The sequence below is a fragment of the Cyrtonyx montezumae genome, unplaced genomic scaffold (genome assembly GCF_038088225.1).
Source record: "Cyrtonyx montezumae isolate F1298 unplaced genomic scaffold, pur_monq_1.0 scaffold_7, whole genome shotgun sequence".
Taxonomy (NCBI): domain Eukaryota; kingdom Metazoa; phylum Chordata; class Aves; order Galliformes; family Odontophoridae; genus Cyrtonyx; species Cyrtonyx montezumae.
This window is the reverse complement of record NW_027072078.1, coordinates 2281660-2307671: the sequence shown is the minus strand read 5'-3', so window position 1 is coordinate 2307671 and position 26012 is coordinate 2281660. Positions and strand designations below refer to the sequence as shown.

The window sequence follows — 26012 nt, the reverse complement described above, 5'->3', positions numbered from 1 at the left end:
ATCAACACACGGCTCCCTTCTGTTTATTTTTTCAACAGATCTTTTGCACATTTAAGTATCGCAGTCAGCTGGAAGCTTCCTATGGATGCTGATGTTTCTGCATACATCATCACATTGTTTTAAATCCACCTAAGCAAGCTGACTCTCTGGACTTGCAAAGCCTGATTAGCAAACACCAAGAGGCCAGGAGTCAATTAGTCACAGCTCTGTTTGGTGCACGGCTACAGTAATAACTAAACCATTAAGTAGTGTGGGGCTTACCAGGTTCTGACAGACGTTCCTGCAACGTATGTCTCCTGATGGAGAAAAGCACCTCCCCAGTAAAGATGGACACAAATGGTCTTCTCTGGAGATGTTCAAGACCAACCTGGACACCTACCTGTGCAAGCTGTGCTTAGGGAGCTGCTTTGGCAGGGGGGTTGGACTCAATGATCTCCAGAGGTCCCTTCCAACCCAAATCGTTCTGTGATTCTACGATTAGAAGTTAATCATGGTCCTTCTTCTTTATTACAACACATGGGAACTAAAGGTTAATCAGAACCTCAGCAAGCAGGAAGCACACAACCCAAAGAGTCCTCTCAGCATGGCCTGGAGAAGAGTGCACAGCACAGGGGCTGGGCACTCAGAAGTCACCAAACGCACGGATTTAAAGGGCAGATTTGTCTTCCAAAGGGGTAAGGAAGAAAACCAACAAGGGGAAGCATGAGCTCCTCATCTGACACATGGTTAACGCCGTGCTCAGCCTGCTTGGAGGTCCTCCCTAAGCCACACATGTACAAAGTGCAAATGCTATGGGGTGAAGTATCACAACAAAAAGCACACTTGACTCCTTATTCCCTAAATTCAACTATTATGTGTCATGGAATATTCAAAGAAAAGATTTGAGGCACTGGGACAATAAGCACTGCTTGTATTTTCTTATAGGGTGTTTTGTGTTTGATGCGCATGCCTTTGTGACTTGTTTCCTTTAACAGGAATTTGAATTAAGAAATCGGTGGCATTTTTATAGGTGAGAAATTAACAGAAGCCTCGTTAGCCTCTAAGACAAGAAAACCTAAACCACACAGCCAGCTACCGACCCTTTCCCTCGCTTCCATTAAAGGATGCAGATTTATCCTCATTACAAGATTAGAAACAGTGCTCTCTCTGCTTAGTAATGTCATCTCTGGAAGATCTGCAGATAAACCCAATGCTTGCTAGATCGGGCACCAAAACAGCCACATTCCTGTAGTCTGAAGGTTAAACTGGATTAATTTAGAAAACCTGAGGATGGATACACCGTCATTTAACATGTGCTCAACATGTGTGCTCAGCAGCAACTGGAATGAAATATCTTAAACGTTATCAAACGTTACATCATTAAATATAAATTAGATGGAAACAGGGGAAAGCTAAAAATTGACTAGGAGTTCAGATACTCTAAATGGCTAATACGTCCATTTTTCACCTGAAGCCCTCTCCAATACCGTTTTGCTATTAAGCAAAACCTAAAGAAAGGTAATCAATTCCAACTAAAAAGCACTTATCCCGGAATGACTGCGCGTAAGGCACTTCAAACCTCTGGCTGGCTGCCAAAGCCCAGACAACAGCTATCAATGTTTCTGACTATCACAGGAGCACAAGGGGCCATGCATAATTGACTAGAAGATGGGCTAAAACTGTGCCCAATCAGTGTGTGATCAAAAACGCGTGGAATATTCAGCGCCACTTGATTACATGGAGGCACGTCCTTTCACTCTCCTCATGAAATCTCTTCAAGGTCCAGAGTACTGTAATAAGATCATTACTGTCAAGCGGTACGAATCGCAGGCAATGAGTCTTGGGATAGGAAGTCATACTTCACAAGCTCCTCTGGTCTTTCTTTTTTTTTTTTTTTTTTTTGTATTTTACTGCATGTTGAGGCAGCAAGGCGACGAGGTGACAGATAATGATCACATCACTGTGTGGCAACTAGAAAGGCACTTTTAAGAAAGAGCACAGAGATATCAGCTTAAGAGAAACTCAAACTTTTTTTTTTTTTTTTTTTTTTTTTTTTTGCTTTTTTTCCCCTCTGAAAAAATTAAATAGAATTAAACTGCGTGGTATTCTCCTTTCATGAACTGGGATTTAATGTCATTGAATTTAATCATTTGATAGATTTTCGTATTACACCAAAGCCTGTTACCTCACAGACAAATGGCCAATTTTCTCCATCTCGCACTCACAAAAGAAACCTTAAATTAATTTTTTGTGTGTGTGCTGGGGGAGAGGGGAGTGGTGGAAAACGTCAGTGATGAGGTCTGCTGAAGTCTTTCTCCCTACTCTTTTCACTGGAGTGGCAGACTACGTGCAATGCATAACACCTCTCAGAAGTAACCCATCTCTACAAAGAGGAAAGTGGAGGGATGGGGAACAGTAGATTAAAGCCCAGAGGATGGAAAACAAACACGCAGCAAACTAAGATCTCACGCACAGCATGTGCATCTGCAGTATAGACTACAAAGTATTTGCTCACTGAGTTTGGTGGCTAATTTAAGGCAAATATTTGATTAAAACCTGGAGAAGCAACACAGGTTTGAAGTGACTAACTGGTCCAGAGTTGGAAACTTTAAAAAGAGGTCTACGCTACCATTGAGGAACATCTTGTGAATGCATGAGCATAAAAAGTGGAATTCCTCCAGCTCTACGCTTTGTAAGTGGATGAGGCTGCTATGATTGCACGAAAGGCTACACCTACAGAAAGTAAATCTTGCACCACGACTCTCTCCAGCTGGCATTTCACCTACCAGAACCCCACTCTCCAGCACCAGTCTGTCACCTTTCCAACATGTGCCATTTGGAGCCACCTCTCTGGGGTTAAGGTGAGAATGTCAGGCTCCGTGCATCACAGCACAGCATGCTGCAAGAGCAAAGGGCAACCACAATGTCTACAACCAGGAAAGAACCAGAGGTGCACCACACTTGCAAGCCCACGTATTGCTGACTCTGCAACCTGGGGTCCAAGGAGGGCTGAAGCCTTTCACCACAGCACCAGCCAAACCCAACCCCTATGGCTGAGAGTGGTGTGCCAATGCTCCCTAAGCTCTGGCAGCTTAGGGCCATGGCCACTGCCCTAGGAGCTGCTCCTTGCCCACTGTCTTTTGGGGCAGAGCCTTTTCTTCATACCCAACCCGAGCCTCCCCTGTCTCCTTCTATTAGTTTTACTTAGTTCTCCTGCAGAACTAGGGCTCCGCAATATACAGATGACTCACTTGCATCTTCTAGATTCTGGACTTCTGTAACAGTATTAGTGTTACCCGGGTACTTCCTGCCATCTCATGACCATCAGGAACCTTTTTCTTAACCCACGGTCTCTGTCTACAGCTGACAGCACAGTTCCAAGAAAGACACTCACCACCAGAACCCAGCGAAACACCGGGCTGCCACTTGTCTTCTTTCACTCACAAAGCTACTGAAAACTTCTTTCTTTTCCACAGAAACCAAGCCACACCTCAGCGTGGCACTTGTGCTGAGGATACACAGTGTACAGCTCTGTACTCAACACATAGCACGCATAGTGCACTAAGAGTGGGACTGCTTTACATCAAAGCAGAGGAAAAAAATAAGCTTTATCTCCCTCTAGATATCCAGGTGCAATAGTGTGTGCACCAACCACCAACTCGTTCTGGGCCTCAAGCTTTCCAGAATCCTCTTTGCTGCTGACCACCACTGCGAGGCTTCTCCTTTCAAGCGGGTAGGCGGAACATGCAGCCTCTTCCGACCCTGAGCTAGCAGCTCTTTTAAAGAGAAGAAGGAATCTTTCAACTTGTTTAGCCTGCAATGAAGTAGGTTAAAACAATAGATGAGCTTCACCTCCCGTGTCTTTCACTCCTCAGCATCAACATACATGTCTTTCAGCAGCGAACCTTTCATGTCAAATAGGCTGTGACGACTAAGGCTGAAGGTTTCCCAACAAGTGACCTTTATGCCTTGGTTGAAAGCAAGTCTCTGAAGATTCGATCTAGATTTTATTAATTTCTGCCCTCCTGTTTCTCAGGTGTACAGCAATTGTCCAGTACTGTGTCTCCTGAAAAGCAGCAAACGAAGTTACTGATGAACAGTGTAATTACAATGGAAGAATGTTTTGACAGTGAATAGGTGGTAACCTCTGCAGCACACTTAAAATGAGCACGTGGCATCGCAGACAGCAAACACGGTCACGTCCTGCTGATTAAGCTGCCACGTGGACCAAGAAAGAAAACACAGTTATTTATTTTGCTGTTATTTTTTTGCCACTATTTTAATGCCAAGTGACATCAGAACACTGACTTTGTAAACTCTGGGCACTTACAGGAGCAGAAATAGACAAGTAAATTGCTGTCCACAAACCACGCATCACACGGTGTGTATAACTACCATGCAGCAGGACTGAAACACTCTGCTCCTGTGTAAGACACGGGGCCTCTGTGTGTTTTTTCTGCTCTCTTTTTTGTTTGAGAGAAGAAAAAGATACCACTAATGACAGAGCACGGCGTGACTGCATACAAATGGGCACCCAAATGATTAAGGAACAACTGGCTTCTTGTCCCGAGCTGTCCCCAGACCTAATGCTGTGCTACTGCTCCCAGCACAGGCCAAGTGCTCAGCCTGAAACAGGGACTGCTGGAATATCTGCAGTGTAATGATGAAAACTCTCCCCCAGCTCCACACAGCACTAAAGCTTCATTTCATTTCCATCTCAGTGTCCCCGTGCAGTAGGTTATAATTACTGATATCTAATGTCTAGGAACTACCTAAATTAACAAGGGGGATGTGATTACCAGGAATAACTTATACGTGGCAATGCCTATTTACTCGTACAACCTCAGCAGTACCCTTTTGCAGACTGCAAAGAGCTTTCACTTAAGTTTTGGTGGCAGCATTACTCGAAGCAATGCAATCCATCTAACAGATCTGATTCCAAAGGTTACAAACTCCTGAGCAGGTGAGTAGCTCTGCCCTCGTTGCAGCTGCAGGTCAAGATATTATATTTCACTTCTTTCTTCCAGAAAACACGGAGTGACTTTTTGAGCTGGAAAGGTTTCTGAACACGCTGTCCTCTGACTGTGGCAGAAAGTTTCTTCTAGACCATAAAAAGCCCCACCATTAAAAAAAAAAGGGCAAAAATAAATTCCATCATCACGGTGCCTAACTCAGAGGATTACAAATAAGCATCAGCATTAACAATGTCACGTCCAGCTGTCAAATGAAGGATCTGCTCTCCTACCAGCACCACACTCATTGCTTTCATCTGTTCCGTGCAGCACACCTCAGAGGTGTTTCTGAACTTCCTAACTAACACTTCTGTACACATTTCAACGTACAATACTAGCAGGTAAATCATGGGGAAGCACAGGGGGTTTGACTAAAGAAAGCTGCAGGTAAAAAGCACAGGTTTTTTTCCATGCATCATATACTACACAGCCAGTTAACTGCTGTATTGCTTTCCATTTATACAGAATGTCATTTTTTCAGCTGTTTGTGCACATCATCCTGCCTTCCTGGACTCAGTCCCCACTCGGCTGGGAAACCAAACTCCCTTTGCATTAGGAAAGCAGTTGTAAAAAGAAAGAACCTCCAGCGCCCTTCAAAAGTTCTTCAGTGATGAAGAAGAGGGTAGAACGTGGATTCGCAGAGAAAACACACTTGGGAAGTTTACTGAGTTGCTAATTGCATTCATTACTCTATCATCAGCTCCTGCTTCTCAGGGTCCACTGGCACGGATGGGAGCATGAGGGTTATAATGGTTTTGCCCACACTGCTGGGAGAGAACAAAAACCAGCACCCTGCACAGCTGACACGCACCCATGACCCAGGCTGATCCTACCACCAAAAGCAGAGCTGGCCCTGTGGGCCAAAGCTCTCCAACAATGAAACTGCAAAGCACTGAAGGTCTCCATTTGATGCTGAGACAAGGACGGTCGTCCCCTGAGCTTTTTACAGCTCTTCAAATTGAGCTTTCTGCAGCTCCACTCGGATTGAAGGCGGGCAGGATCGTGCTGCCTCAGCCACGATGTTTTAAAAACCAGGCCCTAACAAGAGTGAGAAAAATACAACACTGGGAAAGATCTTTCTGTGAAGAGGGCAGCTTTTTAATTTTTCTACTTGTTTTGAAGCTGAAAAATCTTCCTATTATCACTAGCTGCTCCACTAGAACACAGTTACCAAACCAGACCAGGCTCTGCACAGCTATTCCTCTTTGAAACACGGCACCGTATAATCCTGCTCCGAGCAAGTGCAGACAACATGGTGGGAAAAACACTGTTGGTTTCTGGCACCTTGCCTAATGTAAGCATTCCTGCTGTTACTCTCAGAACCAGGGAGTTTTTTTCAGTGACAAGTCCTGTACAGAGGGAACTGAAAAAAAAAAACCCAAAAAAACTTCTCTCTGGGTTTCACTGCTTGTGTGAAAATTTCACAAGAACCCGATTCTCCCAAATAGAAACTGAATGTTAATTTTCACCCAACTGCAGGCCAGCTGTTTAGCATTTTTGTTGCTGCAGCCCTTGTCTTAGAAAACCAGGAGAAAGACCAATCAAGCAACATGAAAGAATCGATCCCAGAAAGAGAGGGCCGTGCTTGTGCAGACAGTGTGGGGAAAGAAGAATCAGCATGATCTTTCTGGAATGTATAAAAGAGATGAGCATCAGCCCTGGGTGTTACTGACTAACACCACCCTGGGCCCACTAGTGTCCATCATCGTGATATCTGAATACTTGGGCAGAGGTCAACGATCAAAGCAGGCACGTTCAAGGAGAAAGAGACTGAAAAATGCAGTAAAGTTGCTGGAGTTTGCTGAAGACCTCACTGAACACCTCAGCTTTGCTACAGACAGAAATGCAGGAAGCCAGAATTTCTGTTTGAAAGCTGACACTTCAAACATGCCTCGACCCACAGCAAACCAACACGGCATCTAGAATTACCCGAACCATTTAACTCTGATCTGCTGCAACTGCCTGTTAACACCTACTGCAGCAGATCCTTCCTCCTCCTAGTCACAGCAAGCTCAAGATTTCCAGAAGAAGGGAAGAAGGGAGATACAGCTCTCCCACAATTACAAGCACAGTCCTTTCTTTGTACCCCACATTCACTACGTCACCTGCCTTATCTCAAAAACCTAATCCAAGCTGCCAAGGCTAAGCATGCATCTCTTGGAACAGCTTCCTGATACGAGTCCAAATTACTAAGCTCAGAACTACCTTAAATCATAAAACAGTCTTGAAATTGAAATTCCACATGGTGGAGGAAAACACTTAACAACGTGAAGCACCTCAGACAGCCTTTGAACTTGGAGAGACCAACTTGAGACATACCAGGGATAGAGGCATCCCCATTGCTCAGCATCTCAGCAAGCTGAGAGATAAATGTGCCCAGCCACAGAGTCTATCAAACAAAAATCTCCACAAAAATCTAGAAGTATCATTTTTTTTCCTGTGATACCCTTCTTCTAAAAGAGGCAGGCAAGTCAAGCAAGTTTCCTTGCTCCTCCTTGCTGCTGACAGATGAGGCCTGCTCCCCTAGCAGCTACATGTGTCCTCTAACTTTGCTAAGAACTCGAGGGCCACTAAGATTAGTCCAGGGTTCCTCCAGCACGGCAGCGACGCTGTGTAAGATGCAATCCCATTCTCCTTGTGGCCAGCAGCTGCGTTTCATTGGGCTGTACTCTGAGAGAAACATTTCAAACATAAAGAATTTCCAGCCACTGTGGCCCACTCAAAACTCAAAGCAGAAAAGGGTGCCTGTGTCGGAAGACATGGAAGAAGGGGCAGGTCAAAGAAAGCTCACCTGCTAGCGCAGAGATACAAAGGCTGTACAAGTGGATGTCAGCACTCACATGCTGCTTTTAAGGCTGCCTATGTATCACTTGGTGCTGCTCTTCAGTTAGGCCTCGTGCTCCTGCAAGCACATTTCTATGAAGTGGGACAGTTTTGTTAAGTCATTGTAAAGGGATTTTGGACTAGCGTGCTAAGATGCCAGAAGACAAGGAGAAGAGCAAGAGAAAACAGGGAAGGATAAAGGAGCCACGCAGTCCCCTCTCCAGTTAATAGCAAGATTTCAGGGCAAGGTGCACAACAACTGCAAATCCCTGCCTGCTTGCTGCACTTCAAAAGTCTCCCTGCAGACCGGGACCACACAGGCTCCAGCTCCAGTGACTTGTGAAAATAAGCTCACCAGGAGAAAGAAAACATACACGTATTAACTACTTACAAAGAGATTTTCAAAGGCTTTTGATACCCAGCTGGTCTTGATTTATATTGACTTCCACAAAACGCTCGTGGACAAACGGTGAGCTCTCTGAAAAATCCCCTCTGTAACTTCCCACTGAGGTATGAAAATAAGTGGTGTGAAAAGGATTGTTAAGGGGAAAAGAAAAAAAAAAATAAGAGACAAATTAAAATTGAAAGTTTAAAATAAAATTTGGCTGCAGGCCATAAACTAGGGGGAAACTAACAGTAAAGATAGTTAAATGACTGGAAACAGAACGCAACAGGACCTGTTATGAAAAAAAAAAAGCTGATGGGTTTCTAAAAAGGATTTGTATAGATAGCCAAGGAAATAAATTCCACATGTGACAGAAGTGCAATTGAGAAATTAAATAAATGGAAAATAAGGATGACTAAGTAGTAGTTAACATGCCCCTTCTCGGTTGTAGACTATTATCACATCTATTTTTAATGTCTCTTCAGCTGTCTGCAATTGTCATCCTTTTTTCAGAACTTGTTCCAATACCCTTTGATACTGAATTACCTGTTTTTTTTCCTTCACTCTCCAATGCTTACAACCACATCTTTTTCTTACTAAACACTCCCTTTTTCCAACAATGTCATTCCATTGTCTCCTTTTTTCATCTCCCCTTCTATGTTGACTCCCCAGTTTCTGAGCTTTCCAACTACCCTTGTTCATCTTTTTTTTTTTTCTGGAGCTCTTTTGGCTGAATCCTAGCATGTTTCTTTTCTTCTTTTCTAAAGATACAAGCATGTTTTATATCGTATCTGGCCACCGTATACATTGTTACCCCTTCAGAAAGGCATTGAACAGCTATAGCAGGGCTCACGTTGGAAACAGTAAGCTAAACTAAGGAGAAAAAGAAGTCCTTTTTGGCTTTTGCTTTCTGGTTCTTATAAAAGAACCCAAGCATTTAAACTCTCCCCTTTCCTTTTTATCCTCAGATAACAGAATCTTTCCCCGAGCAGCTGAATATTCAAAGAATAATAGGCATCAGATGATTCTAGAGCAGAAGATGCATCTAGGCAGAAGAGAGAGTGCTAGATTTCTTAATGCTGAGAAAACACACAAATTCTGATGTGATGAACAGGGTACTGAGGGAACTCAACTTTTTTTCCTTTTTAAACCTTACAAGTACTCCTGTGCCTTAGGTTTGCCACTGATGATGCTCCGTATCACCCTGGGGACACTTAATTTAATTGAACAGCTAGTTCCATACATGTTCCAGGCAGCAGAATCCACTGTCACATGTGATGTCATTGAAAGGAGATCAGACTTTTATTTCTCACCTTTCCAGTTTCTCTGCAATTCTGTTCAACTCGCCTATGCAAAGCCAACAACAGAGCTGAGTCATCGGATGCAAGGTGTGAAGTTAGCACAATGAATAATATCAAATGGTCTTATAACCAAGAGATTTTATAGATGGTATAGTTAGAGTATTGTGATGGAAAAGAGAAAATTGAAACAAAGGGAAAATATGCTCAACCACGCCCTAGGTTCACCATAGGAAGCTCCAAAGGAGCAGTCTCCAACAAGAGATCCTTCCCCAGTGCTGGTCAGCCCTGAAACGGGGTCTGGGAGAGGTGGATTCAGACTGCGCCCCTTCTGGTCACACAGGTGCATTGCCTTCACCTGTGCTCCTGCAGCTGACTCAGTGCTCACCTCAGGTGATCCATCATGGCTCAGGCCCTGATTCAGCAGTCCTCATACATCAAATAATACTCTTAATAATAACAATAAAACAGCATCTGAATTCCACCATGGAGCATGTTTACCTTCAGCTGTGCCTGAGATACCATCGGCTTTGAAATTGCTGGTGCTTTTCTTCCTGCGATGCTTCTTTCTGTTGGCATGAGGTGAAGGAGGTGGATCGAGTTTGGGGCTGGTTGTGCTGGATATACTTGGGCTCGAACACACCGAATCTCCTAACCCAGTATCTGCAGTTTGAAAAAAGAAAAGGGAAAACTTATCCTCAAATGCACTCACGGGATGCTAAGGCATTTTAATACAGCACAGAGGTACCATAACAACCACTCAATCTTATCCACATACTTTTGTTTAATACTAGAGACAAACGCACACACAGAAAAGGTGGGGGTAGCAATAAAGGTGGAAAAACAGTTCTCTTTTCCATATGTCTAACTCCCATATGCCTAGTGCTTTAAATATAAGTGAAGCTGTGTCCAGAACCTTGGTTAGATACCAACCCAGGGTTGCACTTGAGATGAATTCCTCTGTTAGAAAAAATCACGTACAAATGCCTATTTGATAAAGAAGCGTTTATTTAGTCTTATCAAGTTTACTTACTAATTGCCTACTAAGCACAGTTGTTCTGCAAGTTATTAGTGAGGGACCAATTATGACATTAATTGGCTGCCAGTGGAGACCAAACCAAACACCACATTAAGGATTTTTGTTCTTTTTTCTATATGCTTGTTTTGAAATCAATGGCCAAGTACTAACCCACAGAGGGAACTGTAAGAATGTATTTAGTGCACCATGTGTAGGGTACAGGAGGTTTCTATGTATCCCACCTGGATGCCTACCTGAGCAACCTGGGCTAGGGAGCTGCTTTGGCAATAGGGTTGGATTTGATGACCTCTAGAGGTCCCTTCCAACACCTACAACTCTGTGATCTGAACAGGAGCTGCTGAAAGCAGTTATTCTGCAAGGTCTCACTGTCTGTCCACCCACAGAGGAATGCAAACGCCGACCACAAGCCAAGCCAATGCTCAGCAGGCATTTGGCCAAGGGGATATTGGTATCTTTTTAAATCTCTTACACTGAAAGAGAAGGAGATTAAAAAGAGGATGACAGCAGAGGCATGGCCAAGAATGCAAGTCAATTACTTCCACTGCTAAATACTTGCCTCCAGTTAGAGGCTCAGAAAGGTTTCCTATATTGGGAACGTGAAACAACTGAACAGAACAGCTGGTGAAATGCAGACCCTAGAGTTGGGACAGGCAGCACTGGGCAGATGCCCACCTGCCATGCAATGGGGCAACCTACTGAGGCCGCAGGGGAAGAACAGCATCTCTCTGCTTTCCCTTTGCTTGCTACAGCAAGAAAAACACACCAGGAAACAGCAATTCATAAATATCACAGAGATTATGCCAGCCAGAAAGGCTTCCTCACGTGTAATGCAATTTCTCAAAATGCTTCACTTTTCCCCCTCAGAAAATATGAGGGCTGTAGCACGCAGGCAGGCCTCTAACTCTTGGCTTTTGCTCTAAAAAGAATTATCCCATTTTACTCAAGAGGAGGGAAAAAAAAAAGCACCACAGGAGAACCCAGCTCCAACGTTCTGCCGTGCCCTTCAACAGGCTGCTTGCAAAGAACTGTGATGCACGCCTGAGTCTGCTGCAACCCGCAGGGATGGGGCACAAGAGCTGTGCTCATCACTGCACTGCTGCCTGGATGTCAGACACGGTGCCCTAAGCAGAAAAAGGTCCCTTTCCAACCCAAGCCATTCTGGGATTCTATGAAAAACTGCTAATTCTTAACAGCTGCAAGCCGTACAGCAAACGAAAGGGGAATTCTCCAAAACCAAAATAATCATAGGAATGTAAACCTGCACGCTTGCTGCAGGTTAGTCCCGTTGCTGGGCTAAAAAAACCTCTTTGTGATTTCTGAAAAATGATGAGGCTTACAAACATGCTCACTTAGAATGAACCTGCTGCGGTAAATCCTCCTGAGCCACGGCCCCTGCGGGCAATGAGGCACCGTCCTTGGGTCATGCTGCTCCCAAGGGGGAGCCTGAGGGATTTCCTCCCCCTGCAGCAGCAAGGAAACACAAGACCCCTGGAAAAGGATGCTGATGTTATAGGGTGCGTTGCTACTCCCATAAGGCACATCGTTATCATTACTATAGGGCACGAGGATGACAGGGCACGTGATGATGACGACAGGGCATGCTCTGGTTTTTGAGAGCACCCTTTGAAGATGGAAGTTCCTCTGGTTTAAAATATGAGCAGTGGAAAGGAGCCAGGCTCACGCGCCGTGCTTTCCCATTTGCAGCTGCTCCTCGCGCCTGACAAGGTATTCTTCAAATTGAAAAGAGGGCTCCTGAAAGCCCTGCTTCAGAAAACTGTAAATGAGTTCAGGCTTCAGCCCGCTGAATGCAATTTCATACTCCTGACTGAATACAAATAATGCATTTTATTTTGTATCAATTACCACCCGTGAGAACAGACGAACACTGCCGGCGCTATTATATATATATATATATATTTAAAAAAAAAGATAGTCCAAGAAGAAGGCACACCAAATTAAAAAAGCAAGCGCCTCATTACTCCACATCTAAAGCAGCTCTGACGGAGGCACGGGAACTCATAAGACTCGTCTCACTGGGCTGGGATGGGCTGTTTTGCAGCCATCCTGCACGTTCAATGTTAGCCATTAGTTCTTCCCAATCGGGCATCAACGTTCAACGCACACCCAAAAAAACAGATAATACCAGCAATAATAATAACAATCTGCAGCCTCTCCGAGCTTCAATACTTGAAGTATGAGTCAAAGAAGCAGTTTCACTTTTCACTCGGGAAGCTGACAAGCATGACTAGAGGGGGAATAAAATAACATTCAGTTCGCATAAATATCAAGCAGGCTGCTTGAGACTGATGGGCCAGGAATGTATTCTTAGCCATCATTCTGGCAGACAGGCCCAAGGACACTCATAACTTATTTTACAATCATTTAGTTTCAGCTCAAGTGGAAAACGTGACAACTTATCTCTGCTGACAAGATGGCATATCGAACCTTACAATTAACTCTCCCGCGATTATCTGCCCAGCCCATCATTAGCTTTGCAGTTTTTGATGGACTGTACGGGCAAGCTCTACTTGATGACGGTCATCATTTGCAGGGTGTATATCTGTATTAAGGACACCATTCTCTCCTTGCCACGCAGCCAGGGAGTCATCCTGCCTGGTGCATCCTCTGCTCTGCAACTGAGGAGTTGCTCTGAGCAGCACAGCAGTTCCTTGCAAACACATGCGTCCAGGTGATGCTATTCTCCGCAGACCAAAGTTGGGCTTGATCCGGTTTACATTTTCCTTGCATCTTCGTGTTGAAATTTTCCAACTGGCTTTCAAAGTGAAATGAGACTTTCTTTTTCTTTGCTCTCTGACGCAGCCTTCTTCCCAAGTGGCTGGGGATTGATTAATTGGGGTGTTTGATTCTTGTGAAGCGACATCAAGTCAGGCGCTGCACAAAAGGGGGAGCGGTGCGTGCGATCAATTAGAGAGCAGAAGCAGCAACGCAATTAATAGCACCAGGTTCAACAGAAAGAGAAAGAAGCCATGAGGAAAACAACAGCAACAGCTCTGACTGCAGCAGGAATCTTTGCCACTGGCCCGAGAAAGGCTGGATCCACTGGGCGCGTTTCTGAACTTCCACGGTGCCATTAGCGTAGGAATGAAATAAGCCAGAGATGTCGGTAGCTGGTGGACTGAATAATAAAGAAAATAGCTGGACACTTTCATCTTCGACACGTGTGTTTTAAATAGAGGCGAGAAAAGCAATCCTTTTATTTAAGCAGGGGAAGCAATAGACTAAAACCATCTGTAGTTGTATTTCAGACCCATTTCCCCGAGCTGAGATTTTTCTGGCTGTGAAACCCAATGCTCTGCAGCTTCTCTTTACAGCTATTACCATAAATGTTCTATCAAGTTCTTTATATTCCTCCTCTGCCTCAAACTGAAGTTAAAGGGATGCTGCAGTCGCACAATGACTGCATAAGGCACAGATGTACAGGACTAACATTAAAAACCTGTCAGAACCGCAGCTCGGCCGAAGCCTGCCGACAGTGATAAACATTTGTGAGTGGGCAGAAGGAGTGGCACGAGGCAAGAAAAAAAGCACAAACATTTCCAACAGACTCTCAGCTCGTCCCTTCGAGAGAAAGCAGGCCCTGTCCGGTCATTGATTAGCTGAATTTAGCTTGGACATTCGAGCCATCGAGGGCTTAAATTAACCTGCTGCATTGAAAGAAATTAAAAGGAAGCTCTGAGCTGAACTGTGGGATGGAGATGAAAGAGCCTCAGGAGTATTCTCTTTCCACGGCGTCTACCATTTTTCCAGCCTTATGTCTAGAGCTTGTAAATCACAAAGCTATCCTGTCATGTACAGAAAGCCCCACCGAATGCCCAAGTTACCGTCTCCTTTCCTCTAATGGCAATTTCAATTAAATAAGAAAAACAAAGGTTCCTTCTCGACAAAAAAGATTCCCCTACTTTTGGAGGTTCTGCCTTTTGATACATCTTAGCGTGCTTCAAGCAAAGCAGACCTGAAGGCCTGTTTGGCATGAAAGGATCGTTTCCACTTGGAAGCCTAATAAGCCACTTTGTGACAAGCAAGGGACATTATCCAGAGAGTTGAGAGAGAAAGTTAAGTCTCATGACACTACAGCATATGTATCGGAAGGACTGGCTTCAATAATTTCCAGGATAGTAAGACACTTGTTACAATCTTTCTTATCAAAAGGAAAGACAAAGTTACCTCTAGTTCACTTCCTACTAACACACCACATCTGGCCATCAGAAAGGAAGGATGAAAGCAAAGAATGCAATACAGCACTTTAGGAAGGAAAAAAAAAAAAAGAGAGAGAGAGAGAGAGAATGAAAGAGACTGAAAAAGTATGTTGCTCGCTCTATTTTCCCTCCTAAGGAGCAGTGTACTGCTGTGCTGGCAAAGCACATTTGCTCCCTAGAAGTTTACACATTGCTAGGAAGAAAAGGAAAAAAAAACATTTCCATTTAGATCCCTTTCAAAGGTATCTTACAAAGTAAGCTCCTTGTGTCCTCAAGGAACTGAAGATCTGATACAGGGAGCATCTATTCCTGCTATGCTGCCAACACGGTGATGAGTGTAAGCAGTACAGACTAATGCATGAGAGCACCTGCAGGTCTCAGATCCTGACCTGGGAACGGGATGTGAGCCCTTCCCCTGCACGTCCCGCCTGAAGCAGGTTGAGGTCAGGTGCAGAGACATTAACTGCTTCCCAAGCTAACACAGTGTTCTAATTTGTCTCATCCTCTGCTACGCCGATGCGTCTTTGTGCTTCCCTCATTTGTGCGGTGTGCTGAACGTGCCCTGTGGAAAGATCAAATGTGACAAGTTGTGCGAATGCGGAAGGACAACAAATTAGAGAGCGAGTGGTAGATGCTGCAGGATGGCACCACGTCCCAAGGCAAACTACCTCTGTGGCTCTCACTGAGCAGATCCACAGTCTACACGTATAAGGGATGTCTGGTTCTCCAGTGCCACGTTTTTGCTGGGCAGCATCAGATCTGTTGAGGAGAGAGATGTGGTTCTTACACGGTGTCACTCTGAATTGCTATGAACGGCACGGATGATGTTATGGGTATTGCTTCTCCTGTCTGTCACCTTGATGTGAAAAGGAGGGGTGAGCAGCACTGCAGGAGACAACTGCCACAGGGACTAGTTTAGTCTGGTAACTAGTTCCTAGCCAACCCAATGAGGAAGACGGCCTGTATGGGGACTGTTGAATCACAGCCTGAACCACTGACTGATCACCTGAGGTGAGCACTGAGTCAGCCATGGGAGCACAGGTGAAGGCAATGCACCTGTGTGACCAGAAGGGACGGAGTCTGGCTCCAGCTCTCCCAGACCCCATTTAAGGGCTGATCACCACTGGGGAAGGATCTCTTGTTGAGAGAGTGGAGTCCTAGGCAAGCCTTGACCGTCAGTGACAGGTGAGCCTCTCCTTGTTGACTGTTTATCTGGATAAGCCATGCAAAAACATACTGTCCACCTTCAGTATTTTGTGTGAGTACTATTCTCTCGGGTTATTTTCCCTACACAGCCCTTTGTAACACAAACAGTATGGCTTCAGGGCAGCACCTCCTGGTTTGATCCACGTGCTGGCAAGCCTGCCTGCCACTGTGTGCCTCTATGGTCCTGAAACCACTGAAGGCAGGTAGACAGCCGTGCACCCAGTGATAATTACTGACTGCTGTTCGTGGTAGCTAGCAACCCCAGCAAGACCAGCCCAATTAATGGTGACTGGCAGGAAAATAAGCACTTGGAGTACCACTAAAAAAAAATATCTCCTGGATGAGCAAGCTAGATAATGATCAACTACACACAAGACTGTGCGAAATATACTAATTTATATCCTCAATCAAATCGATGTGAATAATAAACTCACTCAACTACAAGGAGAGGGTCAGAGCTCTGCCCTGATCTAACAATCAGCATTGTCTTCTGATTGCAAAAATAAAACCCACACGCATCAACATTTTGCTTTGAAACAGAGCCTTGAGGTCTCGAGGCACTTGGGAAATAATGAATGTATGCCTTGCTGAACCATTTCCTCCTAAAATATTTACCTTGTATTTCAACTTAAGCAAAATAAGACACAAAGGAAGAACTGACTCTCTTCAAAAAAACACTCAGAGCCAAAAGAAGAGCCCTGCAGCCAGCCTCTAGTCTCATACTGTAACCTTCAACCTGTACAACCCGTGGATGACTTCAAGCATCAAACCCGCCCTCAGGTAATTGAGAAGAGGTTGGGAAACTCAACAGACAGTTCAGAGGAATTCAGTGGGAAGCCTGAAGATCTGCATTTTGGAAAAACCAAGAGACTCTTAACGTTTCCCCATTAAAGATGAATGACTGGTGTTTACTGAACAGGCAGAGAAGCACAGTGTGCTAGGAAAAGGCTCAGGCTTTCCTGGTAACGCCAGCCATGAGCACCAGCAGCAGAAAGGAAAGCAAACCATGAAAGCAACACCCACGATACTCTTAGCAGAAGGCAAAAACTGCAATGGCATAAAGCTGAAATGTAAAACACACCTTGCTCTTCACACAAAGCAATGGCCCAAGTGCCTTCCATAGGTGCCAGGTAATGCAAATGGCACTGACAAACTCTGCTGCTGTGTTTTCTCAGCGTTACCAAGCACTCCTTCCAGGTTTTTCCTGCTCTTTTGAGGGTTTGGGATAGTCAGGGCCCTCCTCCTTGCTCTCACTAAGTGCATGCATCAGAAAAAGCACCTCATGTAAACTGGATGCTCCCTGCCAGCCTGGGCTGTGGGTGGCACACACCACCACTGAATTAAGGAGATGCATCAACTGTGACAAATGAACGGCCGGGTGACTTGAAAGGAGATGCTCTTCCACCTGCAGGAAGCCGAGCACCGAGCTCCAACTGCTCCCCAACAATCAGCAGGCTGTGAAGGAGATGCAGATCGGGTTGAACACAGAGGCTTCTTTCACTCCTCGAACTGCATACGCTGTGAAGAGGCTTTGAAGTGTTGGATTCCATAGGTAAAGTATACACAACATCCCCGTAGCCAACGCTCTGTGATCTGGACTGGAAAGAAACTGAGACTGCAAACAGACACACTTGATGAGGCAAGAGCTCATGTTAATTGGAACAGAAGCTTCATTAAGCCTGAGAAGAAATAAAAGTGTCATGTGAGTTTCTTGCACACACTTCACCCAGAAACGGGCAACACAAAGCAGTGTGCCTCTGAGCGTACATTAAAAGGGAAGTTTAATTACTACAAGTATCTGGTTGGACTTCAAGAGCACGGCCAAAAAAGAGCTCTGAAATTTGGAGTTACTTCAGTGGTGACTACACACGACTCGTAACCCTCTCAACTTTCTACCTTCAACATTCCAACACTTGGACAGATACTGACGCAGAGAATCAGAGAATATTTTACAGGTTTTTGAGTGCTGTGCCTGTCAAACATCTGCACTCCACAGAGCCAGCCTGCAGCTGCTGTTAGACAGCTGCAGAGACAGATACTAATCCAACCTGAAGCCAGAAGTGCCCTACCTTTCCACTGCTATCAATGGCAGGGATCCACTTTCCCTGCTTTGGAAGTACTGATTTCTGGAGACGCACTAACCCTGCACCTGGAGGGCCAGAACTGACCTTCCTATTCTCACAGACTGTAGCTCATGCTCCAGAATAAAAAGGACTGCTTTGGTTTGAGATGTTTTTTCTTTTCTCTTGGGTGAGGAGTGACTGGGGACAAAAGAAGGTGTGACAACCAACCCTAGCCAGAGGCAGCAAAGCACCCATTCACCAAACTAAGCTAGACGATCAAGACAGATGAATGCGCTTTCCCTATTGGAAGGAAAGTGGCACCAACAGTCCTGCTTCAGCTTAAATTCGGAGCTCAACTAAATGCACAATACACACTTGAGCACCCCTAAGTGTAGACAAGGCTTTATGGTTCCACTCACAAAGTTAAATTAGTCACATAAACCATTTATTGGCAGACATTTGGCACTCGGGGCTGTGAACAAGATTGAGATGAGCATGAGGTTTGAGGTTGGCAATGTCAAATCATAATAAGATGAAAATTCACGTTCCTTGCCATGTTGGAACCAAGCATGGGATGTGATTGCTAAGGGCAATGATTCTTTATGTTTAAATCAGGGGCGGGGAGGGGTAAGAAAGAAGAGGATCTTAACCAGGAAAAGCAGATGGGTTTCTGGAGAATGGCAGAACAGTAAAAATCCACGTAACTCAGTATTTAAACAGCAGCACTCAGCAAATATGGAAATATTTGGCTGAAAACCAGAAAAGCTGGTAGGAATGCCTATACTCCCGAAGTCCTTCTTAGGCTTAAACTGAGCTGCATGGAGATTTTAGTGTTTTGCAAGTGGCAGCTCAGCTCCCTCATTCACCTCAGATTCTTACAGTCTAATAAAGGGAGTTTAGCTATTGGCAATTGCAGGAAGTACAAGAGCAACTAGGAAAACAAGGAAGTGACTTCGTATTTGCTTTTCTACTTCCTTCTTTAGAAAGGAAGAAGGAGCTTTTCCAGCCTCAACCATTTATACACACTCACCACAACTCTAAAATTCCACCAATCTGTTTGAAATTACATAATTTGTCCTTGTCAAGAGCTGCCTATTGAATTCAAACCCCTCTCAAACACGCTATCGGCTTCATTTCTGAGATGAAAGTGTTATGACAATGCACGGCACAAGACTCCACCATTTAATCATTCCGAGCGCTTATGATCAGAAAAGTAAGGCAAGTTGTAAGGTCTGCATTAATATAAACACCCCAATGACCTCTCGTACCCCACGGCACAGTGAAAACTCAATTTCACATTAATAAACCCTAAAATCAAACCGTTAGAAACTGAAAAGACGCCAGGTATTACAATTTATATAAATTACAGCAGAGATCAAATGGCCTGTAGAAGCAATCGTACAGTGATAAAACCTAAGTGGGTGATATTTAAACAGATATTTGATTTATTTTATATCTGCGGTGCCAGAATTCAAAAGACAGTTTGGAAATCAAGAAGAAAGAAATCCCCATCCCACACAAACTACTGTTTGAAGCTCTGTTTCAGACACGCTTAATATTGTGACTAACGAAAGAAATGCTTCCCTCTGGCATGCTCAGGGCATGCTCTTAGAAGCTGAAGCACAAACTCTAACGTTTATAGAAAAGGGAAAAACGGACGCGCTGCTGCTTCGTTGTTGGGCACCCTCCATTTTCTGGGGGTGAAGCTGTCTTCTCCTCCAGTTTGAGGTGAGTCACAGCATCACATCCATCGAGACTCAGAAAAACTAAGAGAACAACCAACCCTGCAGGTTTCCTTCCGACCCGATCCAGAGGAGCCTCTCAGCCAATAGAGGCAGTGCCAGTAATCGTCCTGAATCTATCAATAACTCCAAACTGCTCCTTCGCCGACTGCAAACACCAATTCCTTTCACGAGGATTATAAGTCGGTGCTCACGGTCTCTCTGCCACCATTAGGGTGATAAACAGTTTAAACTACATCAGGATCTGACATGTAGATCAATTCTGGGTCCATAAAGAGTCCACACAAGGGGTTCCTGGACAGGGATTTACTGCCCCCAGTTTTTATTCTCGCTTGCTGCTAAAATTACTTCTGTCAAGTACTTACGAGAGTAAGAAAAAATGTAAAAAGCATTAATTTTTCATGTGCTTCTGGAGCAGGCTCTTTACATTCCTGAGTTTTAAGACAAATATGTTAGTGAATTTAAAACCACACGGAACAGTGTGTGGCACTTAGCTAAATAGTGAGCCCAGCACGTGGCCTGCTCACTATCTGGCAGACAGCAATTTGAAACACCGAACTAAGCTGTCTGGATTTGCTCTGAGGGCAGTCACAGGCTTCACGTTACCAGTGCCAAATTATATTAGACATTTAATTTTAAACCTCAGGTACTTAAATGTAAAACCTTGCAACAGTAATAGTCATAAAGCAGTGGGGCATTCCATTTCAGAGAATGGATTTTTCTATTTTTCCCCTTTAATTTATCCAGCACCTCCTGTTTTGTGGCTCTGCCCACTACAAAGTAATTTATCTAATTAGGAGATGTTCACAGCTGCTTGAAAGACAGAAGCCCCAGGAAACCAAAGGTCTGCTTCGGAAGACTTTGAAAAGTTCTCCAGAGCCACACAAAGTATTAATTTAATGTGAAAAAAAAAGGTGCGGGGAAAAATTGAATCCCAATATGTTATTTTGTCTACAATAAAACCGTCTGACAATAAGCAGACATATTCTCCACTACATTGGCATTTGAATTCCAAAAGATGCTTAGCTTCTCTCCGTACCTGCTGCTTTCACAGTATTACCTTTTTATGACTAAAATTCAAAATCTTTTTAATGGAGGAATAATAATAAAATAAAAAAGAAACCCTGAAATTAAAAAGGGTTTTTCATGCGTCAACTTGCTGGCATAAAGGACACAGCTACGAGCAGCTCACCGAAAGGCGATACGCTGATGGAAAGGAATGTTCTTCATGTTCTGCAGCTGTTTCATTACAATGCCTCTGTTTACGCCGACATTTAGTTGGCTAAAAATCACCATTATCTCCATTCCCCTCGTCGACTAAAGCGACTTTTTATTGCTTCAGAAAAGGAGAACCTCTGCGAGAAATTAAGTCGGGCTGATCCAGTGCTACCCACCAGTCAACTTCAGCTTCTTAATAAATATTTCACGGATAATTCTAGCTGTCATCTCTTCTGATCCAGAAGTAATCGCATGTGAATGTCAAGTCAGAAAAAGGAGGTTGTGTAGGAGGGAAGGTTCCCTTCACCGGGAATTTAGAAGTAGCTGCAGTGTAGAACCAGGAGCCACCAAAACTCCAGTGCAGGAAGGTGAAGAAGCAGGAAGCTAGGTTCTACTCCTACCCTGCTGAAGAACGTCCCCATCCTGCATGCTTCAGAAAATCCCTGATCCAAATCCATATTTGGAGCCCCAGAAACAGATGTGCTGAAGCAACCACAAACTTGAGCATGAATGGCAGCCAGTGCTGAGGTGACTGATTTAAACTCTCCTCTCCCATAAGGCAGCACTGAAAATCTACACACAGCTGCTTGAAAATCCCAGAGCCTCACACCTCATGCAGGGTACCAGTGGGACACACAGAGTAGTGTGTGTCACTACTGCCATTCTCACTGTTTCTGGAACAGACATCAGAAACAGCCCTCCCTTTCTCCTCTGTTACGCTCACACTTTTTCACATATCCAGAATAGAACAGAACATCTGGGTGAACATCTGGTTGTATTTTCACTTTAACCACAGAACACCAAATCCCCTCTTCACCCCAGAGCAGGTTCTCCCCACCCCCCAGCCCCAGCTCCGAGTTTCTTACCACTGCTAATGCCAGAGTTTGCAATGACTGTTGCCTCACTCCACTGATCTGCACTGGAGACTGAGTAAGAGCGCTGATGCATACCGTCCGGACGGCTGTTGAAGGAGACTAGACTGATCCCACTTGCCATCTGAGACACAGATGTGCTAGTAGTCACGTTCCCTAGACATAAATGGAAAACAAATCGTGTCAATAGAGAAGATAAAATTGACAGGCATGAAGATGGATGGCACGAAGATCTTAACAGAGCAGGAAAAGAAAGTACTTGGACCAACAGAAAAAGCAACGTGGCCCTCCCTGAAGACCACAGATCTCAGCAGCCCACTCCAATCTCACTAGGAGCTTCCAACAAGAAAAGCCTAAATTTGCCCTATTTCAGCTCATCCTGTTCATTCTCCTTCTGGAAAGCACGAGCCTCAACAATCCTGCTACCCAGCACATTCTGTACAGGTGTAACGGGTGTAACACACAAGACAAACCAAGCATGAAAAAAAATAAACCATCCCCGAAGTGCTCGGCTGACATCAGCAACCAAGATGAGACAGTCAGCCAACCCGAGGTGCTCAATGTAATCCAACTCCAAATAAAACTTAAACTAATTACATCCACCGCTTGAGATGGGCCAAAAGAGTCTGCTCCGGAGTTATTGTTTCTGACCACACTTCGCTCCATTCCTGGCACATTACACAGACGCCAATATTTTACAATGCTGGTTTCATTCTCTGTGCCATACCCTTCCTGAGGGCAGCAGGCACTGCTGACTTTCAGAGACTGCTCCTGAAAGGCAACCCGTGGGTCTTACGTGGCTTTAAGAACACTCTTTAAAAGCATATGCAAAGGGAGAGAAACAGACGTAATTTTATAGGATATGATAACACTTTGGATTTCCATTGTACCTTCTACTGATGAGTTCAGAAAAATTAATGAATTAATTTTCAATGCTCCTGTGAGGTTGTTAATTATCTGCTATCATTTCCCCCATTTTTCAGAGGTTAAATGACCCTGGGCCACAAAGGAAGATTGTGGCAGACATGAAAATAAAACCCAGATCTCTTGACTCCCAGTTCTATCATTATGCCTTTTCCCAGAGCAGCCTTTGGGAAGACAGCACAGCTCAGTGAACTACTTTGTGTTTATTAGAGTTGGCATAATTGTCCCTTTTTCTCCCTTCTTTTCCCAAGACCAGATCTCATCTTCAGTCCTTAACACGGATCCATCTCTCACAATATCTGCCTGCCTGATGTCAGATGTATATACTCAGTCTCATCAACTTCTGTTTGACAATCTCTACTTTGTAGACGTGAAACATACAGAGAAACTAATTGGATTTGCTCAATTACACAAAATCTAAGGTGCACAGTAGAGCTGTGCTGGGCGATCCCAAGGCAGGGCTTCAGCCACCAGCATGAGTTTCCTCTCTAATGACCATCTCTGGGCAACTCTTTCGTCCACAAGCAGTCCACGATCAGAGCATCACCTTCCAAACTGTTGAAAAGATTCCTGTCTCCAATCAGTCCCCTTTCAGGACAACGTGTGCTGGACTCATCAATTTGCTTCAGCTGGTGTTTTAGCACTTTCTAAAGACACAGTCCAAAAAAAAAAAAAAAAGTTAAATAAGGAAATCAGGCCTACAAGAAGCCAAGGCAGAAAGCGAGGCTTGAAATTATGGCTGAGTACCCAAAAGTTGCAATGCCAAATGAAAACTTAAGCTAACACTTCATATTTCTAGCTCTCTTCAACGACAATACCTCCTACCAAATTAATTTCAGTGATGCTGCTGATGCTCACCAGCAGAATTTCCCCCCACTTCTCGCAACCCAGAAAACCTATTTTGATGAAGGGAATGGCTGATGTGAACAACAGAACCTGAGCTCAAATGGACGCAGGGATCTTGGCATTTAGGCCAACACAAACACCGTGTGGTTCAACGCAAAGTCCTAAGCTTGTTGGAGAAGAAGGAAAGATCCAGTGAATACTTGCCAAGCTGGTCCAAATCCTTGTGACACATGGTTTCTGAGTGCTGGTTTAGACTGAGGAGCAGGAGGTCAGGGGCTGATCTGGCACAGCTGAACTCACCCAGCACCAGTCACAGCCCTGCTGCAAGCAGGAGGATGGCAGAGATACCTCCCGAGCTCCCTTTCAACCAGCACTTCCAGAGCTCTGTAAACAACTGTATTTCCTCTTTTCTTCCATCTCAAAGCAAAACCACACTGAGCTTTTGGAGCTAGGAAGTTACTCTGCATTCCCATCCCATTTCCTACTGGGAAACACACACAAGCCTCCATCAAGTGCCTGAGAAACAGAATCCACCCTGCCCAACAGAAGAGCAAAGCCACAAAAATGCTTCCAGCCCGTAGCTAGCTTTCTATTCACACTGTGTAAAGATGGGAAGCTACATTTGATGAATTCCTCTGCCACAGAATCTCTGCAACAAAGATCACAAAGGGGAAAACTGGTAGATGAAAGCTGAGACGGAGCGTTTCCGAGGTAGGAAAATGGAAAACAATTAGTGGACAACTCCCCCGTTATTCTTTGCTGGGTGGCTGAACTGCCGAGACCAACGTTTGTGTGTTGACAGCTTTTGTCCAGTTCACAACTGTTTATTTTTTAATTTATTGTTATTACCATCGTTATTATTAACAGGTGTCCAGTCCCTTTCTGACCGGGATGCAAATCCAAAACTTTAACAGGACGCCTGGCATAACATCTAGACTTTGACATCATCATGTCAGCACCAAAGGCATTGCTGTCAGCTTAATGCTGCCTTCTGGAGCTCTGCAGCCCAGGTTATGACATTCATCTGTTGAGGAAGCGCAAACCAAATCGGAATCCTTTTTTCCACTTCATATTTGTGAAAGCTATGGGCTGTTAGCAACAAATAGCTGCCACGTCCCATTTTTTATACTTTGCTGATCCACAAGGCGACCCAACTCAGCTCTTTCTGCTGCCACTCTGATAACCCTGCTACCAGTTTGCCCCTCTGTGATACCATCAATTCAAGGTTAAATTCCACTCTTTTTCAGACACTCTGAGATTTCCTCAGCGCATCTGAGCATGCATCTACAGGTAGACATCAGAAGGGCGACCTACAGAACACAATGTACAACCCACTCTGGTGTAGAAGCAACGGACATGCTCTAGCACAAAGCTGTTAGCTACAACTCTGTTCAAAAACCACAATGTGTATCTGCTGCTGTTTTTTTCCTGCTTCTCACAACCTAATTGCAGCAAGCTCAAGACATGCATCCCACTGCAGCAGTATGCAGCAGTGTTGTCACAGGAAAACTGGAAGCCACCTGCTGCTCTGGCACAAGGCTTTCCCCTTCTGACATAGGAAAACTCCAGTCCTCACCTCCACAATGCAACTGCACTTCATTTTTGTTCAAAGACGGAACTTCAGACAGCAGAAATCATCTCAGTTATTTAGCTGGCAAGCAAGACAGACAAAAACAGGAAGCCAGCAACACTTGCTGAAGAGCAAACTCTGTATGTTGAGGCAGGTGTACGAAGCCTTTCTATTAAGCTCTCAAGTGACTGTGCATTCTGCATCTGCTGTCTACCCAAGCTGCACATGTACACACCTCTCCCAATCTATTAATATCTGTACACGGACAGGTAGATATAAACACATAGCTCAACACTGCCATGAAATCCACAGTCAGCTACTTGGCCCACTCTGGAGTTCTGAAAGAGTGCCTCTTCAAATACATCATATATGCATCAGCTGGTCGCTTAAGTTGATTAGCAGGGGGCAGTTAAATTACTATGCTAATCCATGTATTCTCAGCACTGTTTCCTTGATATGGATATGTGTATATGCTTACTGGGAAGCCTTGATTAGTTCAAGCTTCAATGTGTCAAAGGCTCCAGATTCTTTCCAAAGAATAATTTTAGCTGTACTCACATCCCTAAAGTGTAGGAGCTGATTTGAAAAGGTACTTACCTCTACCATATGCTATTTTTCTTTAAACAATTTGCATTTCAAAGCGAATATGGCATTTATATTTGAATGAATATCAGTATGTTGCCAGAACTGGTCTCAAATGAGGAAAAAAAAAGATGCTGGTCTCCTATTGAACAGAAATGTTTTCATCTACCAAAGGAGCATCAAAGGAAGAGTTCCTCTTTCTAGCTCTAGACAGCTTTATTAAAACTATATTTTCT

The 26012-nt window shown here is 44.4% G+C and overlaps 1 protein-coding gene across 4 annotated transcripts in view; it reads right to left on the bottom strand.

Annotated features, from left to right (window-relative positions):
• Nucleotides 1–26012, bottom strand: part of AGAP1 (ArfGAP with GTPase domain, ankyrin repeat and PH domain 1) — a 236199-nt gene that overhangs the window by 58057 nt on the left and 152130 nt on the right. For 3 of the 4 annotated variants that reach the window (XM_065750749.1, XM_065750750.1, XM_065750752.1), the window contains 2 exons: nt 21849–22010; nt 9999–10160 (listed from right to left, as the gene is read on the bottom strand). In XM_065750749.1, the coding sequence (XP_065606821.1) occupies nt 9999–10160; nt 21849–22010 (324 nt within the window). The remainder of the gene's footprint in view (nt 1–9998; nt 10161–21848; nt 22011–26012) is intronic. The other variant, XM_065750751.1, reaches the window with a different exon arrangement.